The sequence below is a fragment of the Anomalospiza imberbis genome, chromosome 17 (genome assembly GCF_031753505.1).
Source record: "Anomalospiza imberbis isolate Cuckoo-Finch-1a 21T00152 chromosome 17, ASM3175350v1, whole genome shotgun sequence".
Taxonomy (NCBI): Eukaryota; Metazoa; Chordata; class Aves; order Passeriformes; family Viduidae; genus Anomalospiza; species Anomalospiza imberbis.
Genome location: NC_089697.1, coordinates 13,489,712 through 13,514,504, shown reverse-complemented (window position 1 = coordinate 13,514,504; position 24,793 = coordinate 13,489,712). Strand labels below are relative to the sequence as shown.

The 24,793-nt window shown below is 45.4% G+C and overlaps 1 protein-coding gene across 2 annotated transcripts in view; it reads right to left on the bottom strand.

Annotated features, from left to right (window-relative positions):
* Positions 1–24,793, bottom strand: part of ATP9A (ATPase phospholipid transporting 9A (putative)) — a 47,197-nt gene that overhangs the window by 21,174 nt on the left and 1,230 nt on the right. The window contains exons 2-14 of one of the 2 annotated variants that reach the window (XM_068208084.1): positions 18,339–18,483; positions 17,908–18,021; positions 16,366–16,474; positions 11,255–11,313; positions 10,303–10,354; positions 9,658–9,752; positions 9,236–9,316; positions 8,933–9,008; positions 6,789–6,865; positions 6,047–6,207; positions 5,227–5,369; positions 4,384–4,496; positions 2,803–3,015 (exon numbers count right to left, since the gene is read on the bottom strand). In XM_068208084.1, the coding sequence (XP_068064185.1) occupies positions 2,803–3,015; positions 4,384–4,496; positions 5,227–5,369; positions 6,047–6,207; positions 6,789–6,865; positions 8,933–9,008; positions 9,236–9,316; positions 9,658–9,752; positions 10,303–10,354; positions 11,255–11,313; positions 16,366–16,474; positions 17,908–18,021; positions 18,339–18,483 (1,438 nt within the window). The remainder of the gene's footprint in view (positions 1–2,802; positions 3,016–4,383; positions 4,497–5,226; positions 5,370–6,046; positions 6,208–6,788; positions 6,866–8,932; positions 9,009–9,235; positions 9,317–9,657; positions 9,753–10,302; positions 10,355–11,254; positions 11,314–16,365; positions 16,475–17,907; positions 18,022–18,338; positions 18,484–24,793) is intronic. The other variant, XM_068208085.1, reaches the window with a different exon arrangement.

The window sequence follows — 24,793 nt, the reverse complement described above, 5'->3', positions numbered from 1 at the left end:
GTTGGGATGGGCAGCACATGCCAGCTCCAGGTCAGACAGAACAGGCTTGCTCTGCCCCCTGCAAACACGTAAGGTGCTCTCAGCCACAGCGGAAGGATGAGATATATTCAAGATGCAAAAGTGTATTTACAACTCAGAGGAAGGTGAATTAAAAGCAGGCTTGAATCCCTGGAACACCTTAAAGGGAGCCCATGCTCACTGATGAGGGCAATCAGTGAAGTCCCTGCCAGCATTTTGCAGCTCCAACCAGGCCTGATGCAGACCTGAGCATTTCAAAGCACAGCAGCCCCAGCAGCCCAGCACAGTGTCCTCCAACTTTGCTCTCCCCGACAATTAAATTACCCAAACCACCACTGAAGTGAATATCGACTAATAAATTTCATTCTAAAGAGACAAATTGATCCTCCTGTGCCATGAGCTGCTCTGCAGGGTCCCCTTTGGGTTGCCTAGGCAGGCAGACAGCAGGCAGAGACCAATTGATCCCGCACCCTTTCATGTCCTGGCAGCTGCCGCCGTTGTCAGGGTTAAAGACTGTTTGCCCAGGAATCCCAGGCCCTCTTATCTCTGATCAGATTATATCTATTTCATTTCCCCTGTTAGTTACTGTATGGCTACAACTGACAACTGGCTCGCAGAGCCCCAAGGCTGTAACTGATATCTGAATAAAGATACTTCAAGACTTCTAAATGGCAGCGTGCACAGGAAACAAATTTAGGAAATCCTGCTTTCTGTTACAGGAAATGAATCCTATGCCAACTGGTAGAAATTACCCTTGCTGTTAAAGTAAAGAGAATACAAGTTTTTGTACTCATTTCATAAACTGACCTTCCCTGCCACGGCAATATTTTATTGATATAGGATTTCAAAGGCTGGCTTTAACAGGAGTCCAGAGCCATTCCCCTACAGGGAATGTTATTTAACAGCATTACTCCCTTTTCAAGGGCTCCACTTGTGTAGCTCCTGCATTTCGTACCATCTAGGATGACATACAGAGCACAGCTAAATAATATTTGTATATCCAAGACCTACAGACAAGGTTTCCTCAGTGCAGCAAAGCATATCTGATTTCTGAACCTGCTGTAATTCTCTACTTAAGATATCACAAGAAAGGAAAAAAGAATTTAAACAATAATCTTGGAAGGATTAGTTATCATGCTATAGTAAAATAAATAAACAATATCCCCTGGGTATTTCAGACAAATTGCTGTGTAAATATTTTAAAGACAGAACAGTATAAAAAGTAAAAGAAAAATCACTGACTTCACTATATACCACAGTATATATGTAAATAAACAGAAATCTGTGCAAAAATAGCCTGTAAATGCTTTAGGAGAAAAAAAAAACTTAGATGCAGATCACAAAAATGACCATCTGGAAATCATTCAGAACTCGTTTCAGTGCAAAGGCAGTTTCTTTCTGTGCACTGCCTTTCCAGGGGAGAGCAGCCCTGCCCCTGCCCATGTGTGGGACAGGACACCCACACCCTGCCCAGGGAGGAGGTGCTGCTGGCACTTCAGTGCAGCCCAGCCATGCAGGGGGGCACAGCAGAAATGCAGCCTTTGGACAATGCACAGAAGAGAATGACTATATAAAAATACATATGAAACAAATGAATTGCCTACTTTGGGGAAAAAAAAACCACTATAGGGAATATTCTGAATGTATGTAGATGTGCAAACCAGCTCTGTGCCAGTCTTTCAGTAGCACAACAGCCCCAAAATCCTCACTCAGCTGGGCTTCTAACGAGTGCATTTAATTCCATGCAAAGCATTTCCCTAACAATGAGGCAAGCCAGCTTCTCTTCTGATGGCAAAGGTGGGAAGGTTATTATCAGAGGCAAAGCTGGTTTGTTTGAGGCAATACATGGAAGAACCCTTTGAATGCAGTCAGAAGGGTGATTTGATCTCACACTGTCAGCGGGATTCTCAGAAGACTCAAACTCCAGCGTCTCTCCAGCACAGAGCAAACGTAATTGTACAAATTAACAGAGAGCAAAAAGTGTTATTATTGTTGCACTAAAAGGTGTATTCAAGAAGCATAACCAATATATGAAACCACATTTTATTCCTCCTGTGTTTGTCACAGAAGGAAACAATGCAGTAATTACATTTCCCAGATTTTGCAAGGGGTGGCAAACCGCACTTAAACTGTAAGAGCTGCATTGAACCTGATCTCCGAAATGCTAATGAAAGTCTCCAGTGAGTCTCTGGGGAGCTCCAGAGCTTCTCCCCACTGTGCCACCTGCACAGCCCTGGCTGCACTGGGTGCTGGCAGAGAACTGGCAGGGCCCAGCTTTGCTCTCCAATAAACCTGTGCACTTCACTCCCTCCCCAGAATCAACCTGGGCACTGGCTCTGCCCACCTGCACGTGGGATGCGCCATGGTTACAGTGATTTACAGCTTTTCCCTGGTCTGGAAGGTCACACACCTCGCAGAGCTGGGCTGAGGGAGCATTCCAACCCTCTTCCACACGCTGTCCTCCCCCAGACAAGATAAGATTGCTCTTAATTTACCAAACGTGGTCAAAGGGATTCCCGGCGTTGAAATGAAAAATACACCCTGGACAAAAGGTGCAGAAACAGGGTCAAAATTCTGTGGTGCAGAGGCTGACAGAACAGCCAGACACCAGTCAGGAGCTTCAGGCAGAGAGGCAGAACAGCTGAGAGGGCACTTTCAGCCTACTCCCAGCTTCTCAGAGCAGCACGCGCATTAAAATATTATCCCCAGCGCTTCCCCCACGTAACCGCGGGGTGTCCTGCAGCCAGCCAGCTCACACGGACGCTCCGAGGGCCCCGGACTGACCTCGTCGGGGCTGGAGGCCTGGTACACCCTGCAGGAGTCCTCGTAGTGGCGCTCGGCCTCGGCCTGGTCGGTGACGCCGTTGGACTCGTAGACGGGGGTGACGTTGTGGCACAGCGCGATGGCCTTCACGGCCTCGTGCACGCGGCTGCTCATGGTGCGCCGCACCTTGGTGGCCAGGGACAGCCCCTTCACGGCCGGCGGGTCCTGCGGCTGCTGGGGGACAAGGGACAAGGCAGCACGCTCTTACTGGGGGGAAGAGACGACCCCCGAGTTGAGTTGGTGCGGAGTGCCGCGTCCCCAGAAACCAGGCGCGCTCTTCCCACACCCTCACTCGGGCCGGCCCTGGGAACGCTCCAGCGCAGCTCAGCTCCTGGAGCATTCTCCTGAAGGCCCCCAAAAGATTGAAGTTTTGGGACAGTACACCAAGAAAAAGCCTCTTTGCTGCAAATCCACCCAAAGGGGGATACACCAGCCTCAAGAGACTCAGAGAAACTACTTTTGCACTCCACAAAAGACCAGTGGTTTGGGAAATTTAGAATCACTTGGGTTTTACGTGCAAGAGGATATAATTGGTGAAAACACAAAACAGATGACTCGTATGGAGCTAGAAAATCTTAATTACATTCATTTATTTTTTAATACTATTTATAGTATCAGAATGGGAGTCTTCAGATAATTGCACAATTACTAAATTATCCCAGTTGAAGAAGGGACACACAGTGATCCAGTTTCCTGCTCTGTTAACCTTTAGTGTCAAGAGGACAAAAGTTTCACTTCCAGGTCAAAGGGCCACAACATGGTAAAAATAAGAGCAAAGAATAAGATCTACAGTTCAAAATGAATCATTGCCAGCAAATGCTTCTCATTATAAGGAATCTTTCCTGGTAATTATGAAAGTTTTATGAGATGTAAATCCATTACCAGGGTAATTCCCAATGTTATTTTCTAAACTAGTGATTAGGTCCCATAAGATCTTCAAATTTAGTGTCACTGCTCATCAGCACTGCTGCCAAAATCCGACAGCAAACCCTCAGCTGAAGTGCACTCAGTCACTGCTCGCACACTGGACTAGCCAGTCACCCAAATGTTCCTGACAAATATTGGACACTGGCAAATAATCCATCAGTAGTCAAGTTTTCTCTAGAGATTCAGTGTAAAATGAAGGCAAATAAAGTTGAAGTCTGAGGGTCTGTGATTTGGGGTTTTTTTGTTGGTTTTTTTTTTTTTTTTTTATTATTATTTTTATTTTTAAATACGGTTCTGTCATTTAAGGGTCTCAACACCAAGAGAAGAACCAAATGCCAGGAAGGAGAAAGAAAAGAGATGGCTGGATATCTAAATAAAAGCTATTTTAGACTCAGACCTCAGCAACAGGACACAGGCACACACACTTGCATGCGATGTGAACCAACCCACAGAATGTAACAAGCAATCATGACATTATTTATGAATTAAGCATCCAGAGACCTTCACGCTTTCCCAAAAGCAGCTCACAAGCAGATCCCTACCACATGAATTCACCGTTGGCCCAGTGAGGTGGAATTTTGGGAAGAGGGAGTCAGGGAATGCAGCTGATTGTACCTGTGTGTAAATGCTGAATATGTGGCTCTGCACCTCGTCCATGGAGTCCAGGCCGTACGCCACCGTTCCCAGGTGGAGCCTCTTGAAAACCATCTCGTTCTGGGTGAGAGTCCCTGGGAAAACAGCACCATGGAGTGGGAAGAACACCCCCACTGCCCAGCACACCTCCTGTCCCTGCCGTGCCTCGAGCACAGAAACCTGAGTGAGGGCCAGCAGCTGAACCCATCCCTGTGCCACTCCAGCACAGCCCAGGCTGGCAAAAAACCCAAAATCAACAGACCTGAGGGCTCATTCTCCTGGGAAGTGGGGGTGTATAAATAACAATGAGATTCACCTCACAGTCAATGCCAGCAGGAGCTGCAGGCACGGTTCTGGTCCCACTGGAACCAAAAAAATTGGAAACTACTTCAGTGGGACCAGGATTTTATGTCAGACCAAGCTTTTCATTACAGCTCAGGCCTTCAATTCAAGCTCAGCTCCAAAAGTGTAAGGGCTGCAGCAGACAGCTTCTACCTGTGTATGTAAATTATCTTAACCTGGCTTTGAAAGCTGCTCTAAAAAGTTGATTTTATTTTTATCCTCGGCTTTTGTTGTAATAGTGTGCTTTAAGTATTCCTTCAAGTAGTATAGTATTCCTGTCCTACCTTATTTACAGCACATTCAGAACCAAAAAAAGCATAAGTTTTTTTTCAAAAACTGATTAAACCATATTGTCAAAGTGACAGGAAATGCATATTTCTTTCAGTCCAAAGAAATCTCACATTATCCTCTTTTCCTGGCCAAAAACATAACAAAATCCAATCAACATGCCATGACTCAAAGCTGTATTTTCTGCACCAATACCTGTTTTGTCTGTAAGCAAATAGGAAATCCTCCCCAGCTGCTCAGGGATGGTGCTGGACCGAACCACAGTGCCAGGGATTTTGGAATCTCTGCGGATCACCCAGCTGTACACAATCTTCCCCATGTCCAGATTCACACGTAAACTGCACAGGAGGAAAGAGAAAAAGGAAAATAAAAAGTATCACCAGGTAAACTTTGGAAAAAATCCTTGTGAACTGCCACAGTGCATGAAAGGACAACGAGTTCCACGGTGAACCTGAGGTGCCAGAGGAGAGTTTCAGGAGAAGTTTATTCAAAGTCAGTGCTCTGGTGGCCAGTGTAATTACAGTGTGATTCAAAGACAGATGACAAAATTGAATAAGAACAGATATGATTTGAGGGGAAGGTGGACAGAGTAAGGACAGTGATGGATACCAGAGAGCAGATTAACAATGGAACTGAAATCCCAGTCCTGAACCCAAAGTTACTAATCTACTTACTAATACAGTACAATTTAATACCAAAGTTTCATTGCCCTCTAAATGCATTCCCCTACATTCTGTATAAAACACCCTTCTTTTCCATTTTTTGCTCTGTTCTTATCACAGTAACCAGGTAGTCCAAACACTGAGAGAAGGGAATTTAAATGCCTAGTCCACAGCCTGAGCTGTGGGTTAACAAATTGAACAAATGCAGCAGAAACAACAAAGCAATTCTTATGTTTGAAAGTAACTTCACTTCTACTTCGAGTCTTGCCCAGATGCGAAATGAGGAACAGGTAAGAGCTCAGGTGCCCGAGCAGGCAGCGCTGTGCTGGAAGCATGCCCAGCTGTCCCCTCACCTGATGGGAATGATGTTTGAGAACAGCAGCAGGAACCTGATGATCTGCAGGTACCAACGGCCTGCAAAGTGCTGAAGGGCCACCATGACCAGGGACACCACCACCAGAGCCCCAAACAGGATCTTGGTGAGACAGTTCACCTCCAAATCAAAGAGGCCAATCTAGAACAGCAGGAGAGAGATTTCAGGCACACAGATGAAGGTGTCAGCTCAGTGCAACGCTCAAAAGGAAGTGGGCTGCCATTCCATCCAAAGAGCCATTCCCACTAGTCAGCTCCTCTTCTTTTAAAACACTACAAACGTATTTACATTTATAATCAATACTCTTGCCAGCTTATTAAATGAGATTTCTATCCCTCAGAAGCTCAGCACAGGATGCAGAGGCGTGAGGGCTCAGGCTGTGTAAACATCTCTGCACCGTGTCTTAGCTATGCTTCAATGGATGAATGCAGCAAAAGAAGCTTTTCTATTCTAACAGGGACTGTCTCATTAGAAACATATAAAACAATGGTTTTGACAACCTTGAAAAAAAGTGCCAGGACGTATGTATAACAGGATGAAAAAAATCAGGAGAAATAGTTTCTGTTATGGTAACTACCTTAAATTACAGGCTGGAAAATACTAATTATTCCTATGAGATTGTCTCTATAGTGTGTACATAGAGTATTTGGAAGGATGTTCTTTTAAAAACTGATCTGTTTCTGACCCTTGTTATTTATTACAAACCTGTTTCTTCACCATACCTTACTTCTTGGGTTGGAAGTATTCATCACACTGCGCAGCTCCCTTCCCGTGTAGAGGACAACTCCCACCACAGTACCTGCACACACAAAGGTTTTCTCCATAAAAATACTTGTCAGGTGGAGAGCATTTTCAGCAGGCTAATTTCAGAAGCAACCAGAAATTCAAAAAGATGGTGTCTGCAACACAACACCTATGAAAACACAGACTGGAACAGGAAACATCCTCCCAGGCAGTAATTCAGTCTCAGGGTTGGACTTGATGCAGCATCACAGACTCCAGCAGCTCATGGGAAGAGCAGCCAGCTCTGCTCTACCTTCCCTGACCCCCTTTTGATCCACTTGTCTCTCCACACTATAAATAAAAGTTGTTAGGGATGGAGGATTTCTTGGATTTCCTCCCACCACCTGGAATCCCACTTTGGTGCTGCCTTCCACCAGACCTTCACTGTGTGTCCAAATTAAACCAGCTCTGGGCTGGGGTTATTTACTGGTAAAGGCTGGAACAATCAGAGCAAATCTAATGAATTCCAGAGCTCAAAGACAGAATTACCTTATTTTAAAATCTGTAATTTACTTCAAGTGTTTATCTAAATACTGTTCCTACCACAAAGTGAATCATACCAACTCCTACCTGCCTGGAACAGATGGAGCTGCTGGGAGCCCATCAGTGAATTTGAATGCTCTGTCCCACAGTTGCTAAAGAGCTGAGAGCAATGAAGTTCTCAATTTTCTTCTTGCAGAAATATAATTCAGTTTAGCACCATAAAATACAGGGTTTCTATGGGTTTCCTCTTAAAGACTTTGCAAAGAGCCATGAAGAAAAAGCTGCCTACCATCAACAGTTTCAAAGCTGCTATTGCCCAGTGCTAGGAGTCTGTAAAAATGGAGAAAATCAACTCTAAAAAAAGCACTACTGCCAATACATTGCTACTTTATACTCTACTGTTCCCCTGCTCTCACTAATAATCAGAGTTTTAACAAGCTGCAGGTGACTTATTTTTAAATAAGGCTGATTCAAGAGAGGTGGTTTCTAAAAATATACTGAGAAACATTCCTTTAAAAAAAACACCCCCAAAAACAACAACAAATCCTTGGAGCCAGATGGCAGGTGGTGGTAAGATCATCACAATTCAGATCAGCAGATGGCACAGCAACTCCAAATCCACTGCAAACAGTCAGAGTCAGACCCAGCCCTCCTGCAGCAGATGGAGAAGGACACATTGCTCTGCTTCATCTTACAGGGGCTGCCCCAGTGAGATGGCACCACAACCAGACAGCTTCCACTCACAGCAGAAGAAAAATAATATCCACACTTTCTCCTAACAGAAATAACCTACAACATGCTATTTGTTATTACCACAGGAGAAACAAAATCCAGTATTGCATCGATAAGTCAGTCAAAATGAGAGGAAGCACCTGCCAGGACTAGAAAAAGCTTGAGGACACACTGTATCATTAAAAACACATAAAAAAACACTAGAGTGTTTCTAGTGGGTTTATGGCCATTTCAAACAGACTCAGTTACATAAACCCTTTGAAATTGTATTTGCAAATGCACTGTCAAGTCTCTCCATTTGACAAGTCTAATTCCAGAGCTGGACTCCAGAATTCCACTCTCCTCCAACAACTGCCCAGCAAACACACTGGGCAGGAGAGGAACAAGGCTTTTACTTTGACAAGCCTCTGCAGGGGGGCATTGATTAATCTCAGGCCTCGGGAGTTTATCGTATATAGGAGTCAAAATCTGTCAAAGACTTGATTTTTTTCCTTTTTAAGGGTATATAGGACAAACTCAATGGAAGCACTTACCTGGAAATCTTTCATCTCAGCTTCTGTTCCCAGAATCCATTTGACACCATTTCTGTTACAGATTAGGATGTCAATGTGCAGAGCAATTAAGTGCTATTCTGCTCCTAGATGCTAAAGAAGGGCCCCAAAGGCCACTCCACTTCTTTCTCATCTAGGAATGTCCAAGAGGCAATTAGATGTCAGCTCAGCTCCCCAGAGGTGTTAGGACAAGGGGGAAACCTCATTCCAACTGCTAATTTCTCCAACTGACAGAATTATTATTCCATCACAGAAATACCTTTAAAAATTGTTAACATATTCCCTTAAAAACAATTTTACATGGGTCTCCACCTTACCTGATGCAATCACTGTGCTGGCCCACAGGGTGTTTTCTATGCTTAAACTTTCATTTACTGGAGGGTCACTGTCCTCCTACAATGGGAAAAAAGAGAAAAATAAACAAACTTGTCAGTAATGGAAAAGAGCAGAGGATGAGAAGAGTCCGCAGAGGTGTTTGGGGAGGGATGCTGGGCGAGCTGGCAGAGGGAAGGATGGAGAATTTTCATTCATTCATTCATCCTATCATTCTGACAGGATGGAGAATTTTCACAAACCCTGGTGGCTCTCTGGCTGATTTGAGGCCCTGCCAGCAGACTCACCCTGGTGAAGGTCCCCACGAAGTTGTGTATGTCAATGTTGGGTTCTTCAGCGTAGACGTAGGAGCGGATTTGCAGCAGGTCCTATCAAACAGACACATCCATCAGTCCCACCAGCTCCTATCAGCCAGCCACAGCCTAATAACGCACAGGAGTTTTACCAGAATACTGCACCAAGAGTTACTTGGCATGATTTAGAATTGACTCATCTTGATACCTGCTGCAGCCCAGGAGTCCCCCAGAAAACACACCCGGGGTAGCAGTGCACTGAGGGGATTTCCTGGGGTGGCACCCGAGAGACTCCTGGGACTTATCCGTGCCCCAGGAAGGGAACTGCAGCCTGCAAGCAGCACTGCAGCACCCCCATGCTCTCAGGTAAAGCCTGCCCACAGCCCCCAAGCCCAGCTTTGCAGGCAGTTGCTCACAGAGGCCGTGGGCAGGCGCTGGGTGCAGGTGACGGGCAGGCGCAGCTTCCAGTCCGTCTCCCCGTCCAGCTGGTCCGTGCGCAGGAAGCAGGACCCTGGGGATGGCAACAGCAGTCAGGGATCCTTCCACCTCTGCCCATGGCACATCTACAGCTACCTCAGGGGATGGCTTCCCCTCTAGGGTATTCACATCCTTCTTTCTCTGGAAACAGGGTCCGATTTACATTTGTTAATAATGGAACCATGACGTTCCTGCACCACGTTCCTTTCCCTCCACTAGGCCAGAATTCTCTGTGCTATGCTTTTTTTAAGACACTTGAAATGTTCCCATTGATCTGTTTTCTAACCCTTCTGATCAAACATTTCCTTATCCCACACTTAACAAAACAAGCCTGAACAGTAAGTAAATATATCTAAAATGCAAACAGATTCATTTACCCTGGACTCAACCCCTACATTCTTTCATTAGCAAACAAAACTAGAGTATAACATCCTGAGAAGTGGTGGTCCATAAAACCTCTTGAGTTTCCCCTCTCTCTAAAATTTTACTATTATCTATTTCTTTCACATTTCCAAAAGATAATTTTCTCCAAACAACCAGTGAAAGGTTAATGGCTATTTTGACAATTGGTTCCAGATGTTTACCATTCTTCTCTGACGTCCTCAGGAAGATCATGTCAGCAGGGACCCTCTGGTTCTGGGAGGAGAAGAAAGGCCATTATTGTGCAGCCAGCCCTGCACGCGTGTGCAGCGCCTTCCCCAGAGCAGCAGAGGCACAAAGAGGATTCCTTTGTCAGCCTGGAGCCTGGGATTCAGTTTGCTTTGAATCCTGAACTCTCTTCCCTGCAGAATTCCAAGTGCAGGATAATAACTGGTGCCAGCTCCCACTGACCAGACCCACGGGTTAGGTTTACAAAAGGGCTGGAGAGTAATTCTAGAAGTATGAAGAAATCTTAAACCTAGTGCTGGTTTCCTTTCAAGGAGTCCCATGTTAGCAGAAAGGCTGTATCTGGAATCTGCAGCTACCAAGTTTCTCATTTTGCACTGAGTATTTTCATACTAATGGTTTTAGAGGTCACAGCTGCATGCAGAGAGTGGCTGGGAAAAACATAAAATCAGTGGATTAAAAAAAAAAACCACATTAAAAGTTGTACAAAGGGGGAAATATACCTGTGTATACCAGTACCTACAAACGGATCACTGGGTCTCCTAAAACTGCAATGCTTACACCCAAAGAAACACCTGGATGCTGCATTTGTTCCAGGTATTTAACCTGTGTCCAACACTCACAGAAAGGATAGGGAAGCTCTTTATCTTGCTATAGCTTAAGTAAAAAATGAGATTGTAAGTGCACGCCTACAGATTTGCCCTCATTTGTAAAGATAATGATGCCATTGGTGAGGTGGGAGAAGTCTGTAAAGTGATTAAATATTTAAACTTGTGTTCAACACCTGCTATTCTAAGCCTATTATAAAGTAAGTAGGAATTCAAAAGATCTCATTTTCAGTGGTCTTGCAAAAAAAAAAAAAACAAAAAAAAACAAAAAAAAAACAACCACCACCAAACTTTACACAGAACGATGAATATAAAGGCAAACCTTTTCCACAATGATGAGGTCACCCACTTGTATGTTAGAGCTCTTCACCTTGACCGTCCCTGCAAAGGAAAGGTGTTGGTGTTAGAGCAGAGCAGGACAGGGTTTGGGGTGCTGTGTGCTGCTCCTCCCCTCCCTTCCTTCCCCTGCACTATGGGGGCGAAATCGGGAAATGTTTCCACCACAGGAAGTGGGCAATGCTGCCCTGGAAAGGCTTCTGAGCCCACTATCCCCTCTAGGGAGTGGGTCTCCCAAAAAGGGCTGAGAGCCCCTCATGTAACAGCTCCAGACATCAGCCCTGGCTGCAGAAAGCCCCAGCCACTCCCTAGTCATAATCTGAAACAACTCCTTAAACTCCTTTTTGTACTGCTTAACTCATGAATTCAAAAACACTTTCAGCATCAGGCAGATGCCAGAGCAAGAACAGAAAGTTACAGCAGGGAACCATCAAATCCAACTCCTTTTCCTCAGGTGCCTGAAAATGGAAGGCTCGGCTCTAAAGCCAAGGCCTGGAAGCTGGAATACAATGGGTCCATCCAAAATCCAGCCTCATTTCCTGCCCTGCTGCAGCTCCAGTATCTGGCTCAGCTCTGCCACCTCCCCTCTGCCTCTTGCAGGACTGGCCAAACCAGCAGAGAACAGGTCCTCCAGAAATGGTGTAAATATTTATTCCTGTGCAGCTGTCAAACATTTCCCAGTTGCTTTAAAAGAGGGGATTAATTTAACAATTGGCCAGTAATTTCAAATCATTAGCCAGCTCTAGATTTGGCTTCTCAGACTAACTAGTGATTTATAATCAGTTAATTTGAACCCTGCCTCCAGGTGTCTGTTATATTTCAACAAAAGCCTCTTTAATCTGCTGTGATTTGAGTGGAAGTGGGGGAGGCACGTGGAGCTCACCCTGGCACGGACAACACTCTTACTGTACCTCAAAATTCACGGGCTAACTGGCCAGATAGCAGCTCAGGGGGAAAGCAGAGGGGGAAGGGAGGGGGAATAGAAATTAGCACAAAGCACAAAGGTCACTGGGATTTTACTACTGGCAGTCCCTTCATTAGCATCCTTCTCAGGATATGCTTCAGTGTTTCTGCTCCAAATTAACAATGAAAGCCATTCTGGGCTGGGGGCAGCCTGCTGCTTTGGTGACACACTGTGTGCCTAACAACATGCTTCATCACTGCTGCTAATAAATGCAGGCTTCCTTGCATGCTGTAATTATTCCTACAAATTATAAGCAGTCATGGCCCATTTCACAAATATCTCATAGGTCTTTCATGGATTCTGGAGTTTGCCTTGTGAGGTTTTTTTTGGTTAAAAAAAAAAATGGTAAACAAAACGAATGCTGGGCTAAAGACATCTCTGCCAGGGCAGGAAGCAAACCGGGGATTAAGAGTCCATTACGCTGGGGCTTGAAAAGAAAAGCTGCACTCCAAGAGGATCAAAAAAAGCATCCCTGGCAGTCTTCTGTATGGGCTATACAAAGTTAGGTACTATGACACTAAAAGGGTCTGACAGATAACATCTCTTCCTCTCCTTTTAATACGGTTATTCACAAAGCAACAAAAAGTGCTTTTGAATATTCTCCTGTGCAAAGGAAGGTGGGGGGGGAAGCCCGAGTGCTCTCCCCACACAGACACAGCCACTCCCGACCCCAAGCGCAAAAAAGCTGTGGATTTGTTTAACCATATTTTCTGTATTCCCTCCAAGATCACAAGGATTTATCTAGTGACTGTCAGTAGAAGCAACACTACCTGCAGGGTTTAGGCAAACTTACTTTTGTACGGTTTTCCTTAACAAGGTAAAAAATCATTCTGCAAAAGAAAAATTAGTGCCTGGACAAGGCTGTAACGTGATGATTTCCTATCATTACGCACATAAAAGGCTTTTGGGATCATTATTCTGAAAACAGCATCATCTGCTTTAAAATTTTTCCCATTTGCGAAAACCCAAAGCAGCTGGAGCAGATTTGTCTTGTTCACCAACCCTCCCAACCTCAGCTGTTGGAGGGTAAAACAAAGAGGGGACCTTTCTAACCAGCACACGTTTTTATAACTCCTGGATAAATGAGATGCCCTTTTTAGGTAGCTAATTCTGCTTTTGCAGCCTCCCTGGCCCCCGTGGGTGACATCTCTGCAGTGTGCACCACACGTCCTGCTAAGAAGGCCCGGGACCAGATGTTTCCTTTGACTCAGGGCTCCCATAAAGCAACTTACTTGAATTAGTTTTATTTTGATCTTGGGAATTCTGTAATTCCCTTTTCTTTCTGTGGGGAAACTGCCACCTAAACATCAGCTGTTTTCTCATGCATGTTTAAAACCAGCTAATAAGCACAACTGTTCTACTTCCCAGAACTGCTCTGCTATTTAAGTATTTTTGTAATTATAAACTCCCGTTTTTCTAAGTGCAACTAGAAATGCTTCCTCTAAATACACACAGGTTTATTCAGCATTTATATCACTTTCAGTCTGTGCTTCCTTAAGTTAATCAGAAGAGAAGTTGGTGTTTATCACTTTTTAAAAGGAACTAGTCTTGACCTCTCATTCAAAAAAAATCTATTGTTAAAATCTGTCTGGTATTTGTTTCATTCTCTGCTGTATCCTGATGTATCTCTTTTAAAGACAAGAAAGTAAACATAATCAAATGCAAACAGTTTGCTCCAATTTAAGCTATGGTTTTTGAAATTATCACCAAATTTGCAGCATGATGGACGTACCAGAAAGCAGATCATTTCAAGTAATAAATATACTAGCCAGAAAATACTCCCTTTTTTGCCCTGTGAGCACTTAGGACAAAATTTCACAATATATCTGCAAAAACCACTTACTTTGGAATTAAAGATGAAGCCAGAGGTGTACTAAAACAAGTTAAATGCATCTAAAAAATAAAAAAATAAGAGGGGGGTGGGTTTATTTGATGTGCTGCACCAAACTTTTGGCTTTTGTAGCCTTATGCTGTGGAGCAGGACTCGCAGAGTTTGGGAAAATATTGTTTTTTTTATGGCTGGTAAATGCCAATGATCTGTATCTTAAGTAGCACCCCTCAGTAGGAGGTCCCTTCCCACTTTTCTGTGGAGTTTCTCTCTATTATGCAGTGTTACCCAGGGAGGGGGGCTGCAGGAGAAGAAAAACAAGCCAGGAATTTGCAAGCACAGTTCGAGCTTTCCATCAAGCAGATCAGAACACAGACCCCTGAACACAGGGAAGCTTGTGGCTTATGAATAGGGGATTGAAATTTGATTATTTTTTATAACAATCCAAACAACTGCAGAGCTTTCCAGTTAAAAAAAAAAAAAAATCTTTCCAGAAGTCTGCTGGTTTTGTCATTTTGGAGCATAAATGGATCATCTGGGTAAAAGGATAAAAAAGGTTTAGGGTGGAGGTTTTTGTCATCAGGTCTCAGCACGGGGCTGTGCCAAACCCCTGCAGCATGACCTGTGCTGTTCAGCAGCAGCAAAAAAAGAAACAGCCTGCAAACAGCCCAAGTCCTACTGTCAGCTACACTGAAAATTAATTGTTCAGATCAGCGGTTCCAAATTATTTGGATATTTGCTGCCTCTACCTCTGAGCTGGTGACACTCTCCCTTGAAAACTCAGCTCCTTCCTCTGACTGCATGAAGGGGTGAGATAAACCAACCCCCAAATCTCCATCCCCAGCCTCACCAGGCCCTTCCCTGCTCCCAGGTAATTACCAGAGGAGCTGAGGTTTTAATCAGTGGAAATGATCAGCTCTCCCAAAAAATTAACTTCTGAGATTCGGTGAGGGACAGAAAATTACTCTTCTCCCCAAACCATGTGACAATTATAAATAATTTTCTACCTTTTTTTCTACTCTAAACTATAGCACAGTCCCATTCCTGTTTCTGCACAAAATTCAAGTTAAAAACAGTGGCTTGAGATTTTCAGCCAGTGCCCAGCTGCCAATCCTCCTTGGTTTCTCTCACAAAAATTAGAAAAGTTAAAGGACTGGGGGGAGGGAAATCATTCATGGGAAACGTAATAGCAATATGAAAAGAACTAAAGGAGAGGTCAGGCCCCTTATAGATCATTGAATAGAATCCAGAAGGCAACTCTTTTATATCTTTAAATAGATGTAGTACACCCCTCTTGCATGAGGCTTTTGTTGGTTGCCAAGCATTTTAAGTGTTGTGCTAAGAACATGTTATTAAAAGGGGATTTAATATTCAGAAACTCCAACTCCCCAGTTTGGAGTTGCCTCATAACTCCTGGCATGTGAAATATATCCAGCCTTAAGCAATTATATTTGAAAAGCAGCCTTATTCCTACAAATGCAGCATATTTTTACTACACCTACATCACTGCATCTTAATTCGGGGGTATAAACTTTTATAACTAAGAAATTGGACATGGAAAAGAAGCAAAACTTGCTCATATTCAGTTCATTCCCTTTTTAAAACAAAACCCTGGCTTCACCATCTTTGTCACGGTATTCGGAGTAACTCCATAGTGAGGCAGCACGGGGTTGCTCAAATGAGAATTTAAATGTCTTTGTTAGGTACAGCACAGCTGGAAACAGCAGCCAGAGCAGGGTCAGGCTCAGCTGAGCCTCAGCCTGGGCTCACTCCCAAAGGGGGGCTCCAAACCCCCCAGGGCTGGAGAGGAGCCTCAGGGGGATGGACACGGAAAATGCAGGAGCTGATCCTGCCAGTCCTGAGGAACTACATCGGTTTCTGCTGACAAACACACACCTCACAGACTTTTTAGGATCTTTTTAGGCTCTCTAGGGTGGGGATGCCCTGGCACAGGGTGCCCAGAGCAGCTGGGGCTGCCCCTGGATCCCTGGCAGTGCCCAAGGCCAGGCTGGACGGGGCTTGGAGCAGCCTGGGATGGGGGAGCTGTCCCTGCCCATGGATGGGGTGGCACTGGATGATCTTTAGGGTCCCTTCCCACCCAGACCATTCCACAAACCCCTCAGCAAACCCCAGCCTCCACCAGAGCCTGCTGAGGAGCCACCCAGGAGCAGCCCCCGGACGCCAGGGCTCCGCAGCAGCAGCGTGGCCACAAAGCCACGTGCCTGGGAGCCCAGAGCTCCCTCCCAGCGCCTGAACTCTGGCTCTGGCTGTCAGCAGGGCAGGATTCCGGAGCCTCGGAGCCGACCTCTGGCTGTGAGCTTGCTGTAGATCTGCGAGTTCACTTCCTTGTCCCGCATGTAGCAGCGGAGCTCCTCGGCCGCCTCGCGGATCACGGTGACAGCCAGCACAAACCCCTGCCAGCAGCACGGGGGGAAACAGCAGGGAGCAGAAGGTCAGGGAAAAAAATCACATCTGCCTCTGAGAACAGCAATAGTTATCAGTGCCAACGCCAACAATCTGCCTTTCCTTTTTCTATCGGATCTTCCCGAATTGGGGCAGTGAGACGTGCTGCTCTGCAATCCCCAGCACCAAACACACACCAGCTGCTTGAAAACACACTTGTTGCTTAAGAAACTTTCCAGTTTTATCATGATGCTGTCCCCTAGCACATCGTTGTAAAGGTAATCCCCCAAGCAAGTCTCTGTAAAGGTTATCCCCAAGAAAACCTCTGTGAAGTTTACCTGAAGAATGCAAGTACCACATCTCATTTCACCTCACAGCTGAGTAATTAAGAGTGAGAAGGCTGGGGTAAGGCAGATCCCTCAAACCTCAGTGCTCAGCACCTCAGAGCCACTGAAGTCAGCACATGCCATCTGGGAGATTTCTTTGTATAGAAATGTATACAGAAATCTGCATAACCCCCTTTTTATAGACACAGATAAACAGAGGATGCATGTGCCTTCGTGTGGATGTATACAGACACTCCACCTGCACAAATAACACTTAAGAGATATTTTTGTGCTCTACTCATGGCATAATTACATGTTTGCCTGATTAGGGCTTCAGTCCTACTTCTCTGTGCATATGAGCAGTCATTTCATTTCCTCTTGCCATGAGGAAACGCCTGCATCACATCCTTCAGCGTATAAAAAATAATTACTTAATGCAAGCCAATTCTTTATGGGCTTGGTGTCACAAAGTCATGTTTCTACCAGAGACTATTAGCTCAGAGTCACTAAACAGTTCAAACACTCCTCATGCACCACAGAAAATGAACTTTTACAACTTGTGTTGAAAGCTGCACCAGGTCCTGATTACCTCTGTCAATAAGGAACTTTGGAAGGGAGCAAGGTGATGTTAGAAACTGCAGGCTTCCAGTGCTTACACATATCTAAATGTGTGATCTAATTAATCAATATAGTAATGAAATGCATTCATTCATTTAACCAGAAATTCCTACCTGCTGTCCAAAATAAAACTAAAAAAGCATCAGCTATTTTCAGCTTAGGTTTCAGCTGTTTGAAGAGCCTTCAAATAATCACCCCAAAATATTCCCACGTGTTCCAACTGACTGTGTCATCTCATGTGTCATTCATGGAGCATTCATGGAGAATCCAGGCTTTGAAACAAATAGAAATTTAACAGCAGTGTCCCAGTGCTGCCCCTTCACTTCCTTCTGGCTTTTACCAGGGATCTCACTGCACTGAAAGCTGAACCCTACAACATGCACAGCACAGGCCAAGTTAAAAATATGATTTAAGCTACGAGCACCCCACAGAAAAGGCAGCACAAGAAATTTTGTCAAACACCAAAACTTTCTTGGATAAATAAACCTTGAATGACCTACCAGAGGAACCCAGTATGTGTAAAGTGCTCCAAGCCTCATCTCAACCACGAACTGAGAGCAGGCCAAGAGCAAGAAATAAAGGTTGAAGAAGTATTTGAACTGGTTAAACAACACCTAAAAAAAAAAAAAAAAAAAAGACAAAAATAAGAGGGAGGATGTTATGCACGTTGACGTAACCACCAGAAACATTTCTGCATGCTTTCCTAGTGACTAAATGCTGACTTGGGGCAGTTTTAAAGCAGTCCTGGACACTCAGGACACTTCTGTGTCTGGTCTGCTGCTGCCCTGAGGCAGTCTTGGTATGAACTCTACCAAACACAACCCCATCATTTTCTCCAGCTCCAGATTCTGCACTTATCTACTGTAAAACCACTGAAAAATGGGGAAAGCATTGGGGTGGGACGATGAAAATCAGCTCTCCTCACGCTTACCCCAGGGAGGAAGGTGAAGAAGTTGTATTTCTGGTTGTTGATGACATTGCGAGGGTACCTCTGGTCTCTCTTCTCTGGGTGGCCAAGCCAGACAGTCCGAGGCCTTGGCTCCCTCCTCCCACAGCATCTCAGGCACTCACAGCACCTGCAGAGGGACCATTAATTAACCCATTAGTTCATTTCTAACACACCTGCCTGGGTCACACACACGCCCTGCAGCCCCTGGCCCACCTGCACCAGCTCCAGGTGCCTCACGGGACCCTCAGGCTGGCACTGAGGCCACCAGGAGCTCTGCTCACACCAGTGCAGGGAAGGAAAGCCTGCCCTGCCCCACTTTACAAATCCTTACTCGAGGCACGGAATCAAACCCAGGGCAGGTCCTTCAGGAAAGATGCAGAGATGTACCAGCCATCCTTCCTGCACCTTGAAAAGGCCTCTCTGTTCAAAATCCCTTCCCTGAGCCAAAAAGGGCATTTTTCTGCTGCCACTGCTGCTTTCTGAAAGCCAGTCTCTCCCCAGGGTCCGTGCTCCTTTAAGAACGGACCTACTGACGTTTGGCAGAGCCAGCATCAGCCAGATTGATCACCAAAAGCCCCAGAGCTCTTACAAATCATCCTTCCAGAATGTACCACAAAGATCTGGTCTTGATTCAAGCGCTCTGCCCCAAAAGTTCAGTTCAATGCACAGCTAACAAGAAGTAACTACGGAAGGAGGTGCACAAAGCACTCTGGAAGTCCCTGTCTGGCCAGAGATACACACAGTGCACTGAGCAGAGCTCACATCTCACCACACAGAAGGTGGTTACCTACAAAGAACTGAATTTTTCATGTTTCAAGCCCTGCTGGCTGCAAATAGAAAGAAGTGTTATCAGTTAAGTCAGCTCCCTGAGTACAGAAGGGGACTAAAGCTCAACTTTGCTTCCAGAAATAAAGAGGTGCCACCACGTGATGCAGGGCTCCCTGAGCAGACACAGCCCTTCACTTCACCAGCCTGACTGGCAAGATGAATTCAGGCTTTTAGAACTACACAACAAGCACTTCTGCTTAAGCAAATTATTTGGGCATTATTCTCTTTCATGAAGAGTCTCAGACAAGCCTTAAAAAGGTGGATTTTCTCTCGTGTGTGCCAAGAACAATGTAAACCTCAGTGCACAGATGCCCCCAAGCACAGGGAAGGTGATTTTCTTCTGAAAGGAGCTTTGAGAGAGCAGAGCTCTGCACAGCACCCACAGCAGTGCTGCAGAACAGGGAACCACAGGGTCTGGAATCACCACCTCTGGGTGCTGCCCAAGAGCCTCCTTCAGCTCCAGGCCAAGCCAAACCCTCCCCTCCAACACCCAAATCCAATTACTGATGGAACAACTGGAGATGGTTTCATGTTCAGGTATATATAAACCACTTCTGATTTCCTGCAGACTTGCAGCACCTGCTTACCTCTGGATAGAGACATTCCCCGTTACTCTGCATTTGTAACTTTTCTAAGTGGATTTCCTTCTTCAGCTGCTCCCTGGGTAGTGCCATACAACCATAATTAATACAAATACCCTAAATAGAACCACTTCAAAAAGTTATGCTTGCCCCTGAAACTCTCAATTTTTGTCACTTCTACAAACTATTTTTGCTTAAAAAAACCTAACTTTTATTTTTGTTAAAAAAACTAACTAAAAGCAGATTCTTTTCCCCCCACATTTATGTATAAAATCCACATTGAAAGGCAGTTTGTTACCAAGACCAGACAAACAGCAAAATTGGTGTTAAACACTCAAAGTCAAAAGCTCTACTACAGAAGTGTATTTTACGAGCTGGATACGTTTCCACTGCAGTTGGCTTTTGTGTTTGCAGGTGAAGACCTAAGACAAATAGCCACTTGCATCCCAAATATATTTGAACAGAAACTGCTGGAAATGGTGGTATTTGGATTCCAACAGAATATAGATATGCTCTACAGAGAAAAAAAAAAAAGAAAAAAAAAAGGAGAAAAATATGTTTTTCCTTCTTTCACAAAGGAGAAAAGGCTCCAAAAAGAAGCTTTACCCAAGGGAGCAAATCTGGTGTCCACACAGCCTATTTCATCACAATGTCCTTTCCAGTTGGGAAAAATCAGGCAGTCCTTGCAATCAGACATCTGAAACCATTTACCTTTGTTTATTTTTGAGGCTGGGCCTCTTACAGGGATTGTACTCAACAGCAAAAATAGCCCCACACCTATAGCACAATATTTACAAGAGGGTGACCCCTGTTAGCATTTCCACCACAAACACACTTGTTGCTGTAAGAATGGTGATTTACAAATGCTGTGCTACTACAGGGTTTGAGAAACAACCTAAAAATAATGCAGCTCCAAGAATAAGCAAGAAAGGGCATGGGAGAATCTGCTGAGTAAAAATAACAGGTTTGTGAAATCCCTGCCTGGCTGGAGTCAGTTTTTGCAACCTCCTGGATTACAGGGAAAGCAAACTGAAAATTAAGCAAACTAATTAAACAAACAAAAGCAAAACTTCCTGCCTAACAACTTCTGAAGGCAAATATCAGGAGCACGGATGCCCAAGTAAAGAATATCCAGAATTTCTGCTGGGAGTCTCCTCCACAGCCTTATAGCACGAGGTTTCTGTCAAGTATTTAATTAAAAAGTTCCCAACGAACAGAATACTACAACCAGCACTGGGAGCCCCAGGTTGCAACACTTGAACTGGGGAGGTTCCTCAGCACTCAGGAATCCCATGACATCACAGCCCAGGGCTGCAGCCTCAGCCAGCAGCTCCGTGCCAGGGGCTGAAAATCCCGACAGCAAACCCCGACCTCTACCCCATCAGCGTCCCAGGGTTTTTGTTCTGAAAGCACCCACTCAGCCCCAGTGCTGGTATTTAACCCGCACCACTCTGTGACCCTGCTTTCCCTCCTGTGCTCCGCTGGGTGGGCACAGAGCAATCCACCGCCTGCACTAGCAGGAATGTTCTCTCACAATCACTGCCCAAGTGCCAGCCCATGAACTGCTGGAATAAGTTAAAAGCCAAGTTTTGGTAAGAGCAGAGTAATTTCTCAAGCACAGAACCATGTGCTCATTCTTCCAGGCAGATGTTTATCACTCCTCCCAAAGGTAGCCAACTGCCTCAATTTTTAATAATTTTTAAACTTTTCAGTGATGTCTTAAACTTCACTGGGGAAGAATCAAAAAGATCATTAGTTCTCCTTTTCCCTTTCTCCTCTGGAAATGAAATAATCTTAATGTAAAAAAGAACAATCTACTCATATGGGCACCAGAAACAAAGTACTCTGGGCACATACAAACGTGTTTTCAGATTAGCTTTGGTGCCCATTCAATAACAAGTCACTTTGACTGGAGCTGTCAGCTTTTTCCAGTTACTTTATTTGCTCCTCCCTGCAAGAATTTTGCAGGCATTGTGTAGTTCTGTGATCTGCTGTTTCTCTGGCTACCACCCCTATTTTTAAGTCACAAGCTTAGAGATGCAGATGATGAGGGAAGGGGCTGCTTCATAACTATAAAATTCTCTGCTCAGAGCAAAGGCAGTGGCACAGGAGAAAGTTTTTGGCAGAGAATTATTTGCATTAGTAGGAATAATAAAACATTTTCCATCATGAAAACTAAAGACTGCATCCTGGAAAGGGAAGGATTGTCTAGAAAAACAGCTGAGAGTTTACATTGCTGCTGAGAAATGCTGATAAAATTAACGTGCACTTTCCAAGAATAGGAATCACAGCATTACAGAAATGTCAACAGTTTTCTGTAAAAGTTTGGGAACACATTCCTAAACATTTCTCCTTCTCCATTTTGCAGCTGAAGGACTGAAGAACAATCCTGCAATAACCCCTGAAGGAGAGAAAACTAGCAATTGAAGCAAAGTAATGGACTTTAAAAATTATCACCTTACAAAAAGACCATAAAAATACATGAAGACAGCTTATATGGGGCAGCTTATACAGCACTGTGCAATTCACATTTTAAATCATAACTTGGCAAAAATAACAATGAGAAACAAACCCACAAATCCTCAAACAGAGTCACAACCATTGAAAAGAATCTCTCAGGATGCAAAACTCTACCTGGAGCTCAGTCCTGTAAGTGATGCTGCCCTTAATCTGCAGAGGGATCCAAATGTTCAGGCGGAACAGGAGAACAGGTCTGCTCTGCACTTCACCTGGGATTATATTTGCTTACAAAAACACACTCCTGGTGGTGATGCAAGAGGCAGAGTGACTGCCAGTTGCCAGGTGAACAGCCACTAACTAGCAAGAAGCAAGTTTTATTTATAAATGCAGTGTATTTGATGAAGAAGTATTTGAAGATCAAATGAAAAATACTCCCATATAAAGCAAACCCAATGGGAAAAAAGTGGCATGTTTGTAGGTATGCAAGCCTACAACCAAACGTGTTCTGAGGGAGCATTTGTCAAATTATTGCTGAAGTTCACTGATGTATTTAGTCACTTCTAAACTGAGCCCATTTCTCAGATTTTGTTTCTGTGACACTCAGGGGCTGTGCTTGGCACCTCTAACACACAAACCAACCCCCACGTGACATTATTCCAAAAGCAGGGGACAAATTTTCCGTGGCTAAAGACAACCAGAGCCATGCACGACCACGTCACCCTTTTATGCACCTGCACATGAGAACCTCCACGTGGAACATTCTGGAACGTTCCGCTGCAGGCCGTGCAGCTGGGATGGCTCTGGAAGGGGCCAGGAGAGCTGCAATTCCTGCAATTCCCTGGCTGTGGGAAGGCAGCTCAGCCCCAGCCATGCATGTGCCAAGGCACACCCACACAGGCTCTCCAGGGCAGCAGCCGCCATCCCTCTCTGTTGACTCTGAAATGGAATTTGCCATTTTAAACAGAGACAGAGTACACAGGCAGCACAATGGCACGGCCTCACCAAGTGCTCCTGTAAAGCTCCTCCTTCCCTCTGCTTCCCCTGCAGCTCTGGATCCAGGCCTTTTCCACGGCAGCAGCTGCATGAGCACAGCAGTTCGCTGCTTTAAAAGGAGCCTTGCAGGACTGGGCACTGACAGCACGAGCTATTTAGGGGAGAACTTGTGTCATGTGCTGAGCGGAGCACCCGGGGTGCTCCGGGAACTCGCAGCTCCTCCCTGGCAGGACTGGGCCCTGGGCAGCTCAGGCTCACTCCGTCCCACCAGGGCTGCTGCAGCTCCTGCCACCCTTCCCTCCTCGCTGGCACAGCGCTCACAGGGCTTTCCAGAGTGCTGCAAAGCCTCGGGATGAACACAGCTGAATTCGGGGCGCAGCACGGGAATTGAGAGCTCAGCCCCTGACGGCAGCAGGAAGAGCCCCACTGAAGCTGTGCTCAGAACAGATCCCCACTCTCCTGCTCGGCTCTTTAAACCCGTGGCTTCTCTCCAACACACTCCTGAGCTGTCTGGGCCATCGCTCATCTCTGCAAGGCTCCTGAGCCAGCTCCTCCCCGGCTTCCTTTCAAAGCATGCCAGGGCTGAGGGTAATGACAGCCTTGCCGGATGGCACCTGCCCTACAGGTGAATTAGCCATCTCTCACTTTTATTTCAACAGAAACAAAGATTTCTATAGAGACATTCATGACCAGAAATCTGCTCCCCACTCCAGAATACCACACCAACAAAAATCTGTTGAAAACTCACCCCCACTGCTGGGGGACCCCCAGAGTAGAAACCAGCTGGGGCTATGCTAAAGGGAAGCCCATCAACACTTGCTCATCCTGGGTTCTCATACGCATCAAGGAACATAAATTGGATGGCTTTAGTTTGGGTTTTTCCTCAGAGGGAACAGAAGAAAGGAGGCCTTGATTATGGCTTAGGATTCCCAGGACTCTATTCTGGCTGTGACACCAGGGACCCCTCAACTTGCTGGATTTCTTCTATGGTTTGTAACGCTGGTTTGGATTGGCTTGACTTCAATGCTTCGCTATCCATCACTTGATCAAATACCAAGAGATCACACCACTAAAACAAGGGCTCCTCCTATATGACAAATCCCACCCCCAAACAATTCCTGCACCAAACAGACACCCCAAATCCAATTTATTTCAACTGCAACTGCGTAAAAAGCCTAGGCAAGCTTCCTTCCCGTGCTGCTGGAATTTTTTTGCTACCACTGGAAAGCCTCTCTGTGGCTGCTAATCAGGCAGGATCCACAGGCAATGAACCATAGCTCGGGTTAGCTGAGGGCAGGTTGTGCTAGGCAGGACTAACCACATCGGAACACTCAGGAGGCTCTTGCCGGAGATCAGAGAACCCCAGGAAAATAAACCACTCGAGCAGCTTTGAGACATTTCCCAGGCCCTCACCTCTCCCTTCAATCACATCACCAAAGGCAAGGCCATGGTGGCTGCACCTTGTGGCACTTGCTCAGCGGTGCATGTGACACAGGCACGGGGGATTGCTGCTGCATCACACACACCTCCCTGCCTGGGTACTGCTACAGCACCACCAGCAACCTGACAACAAGG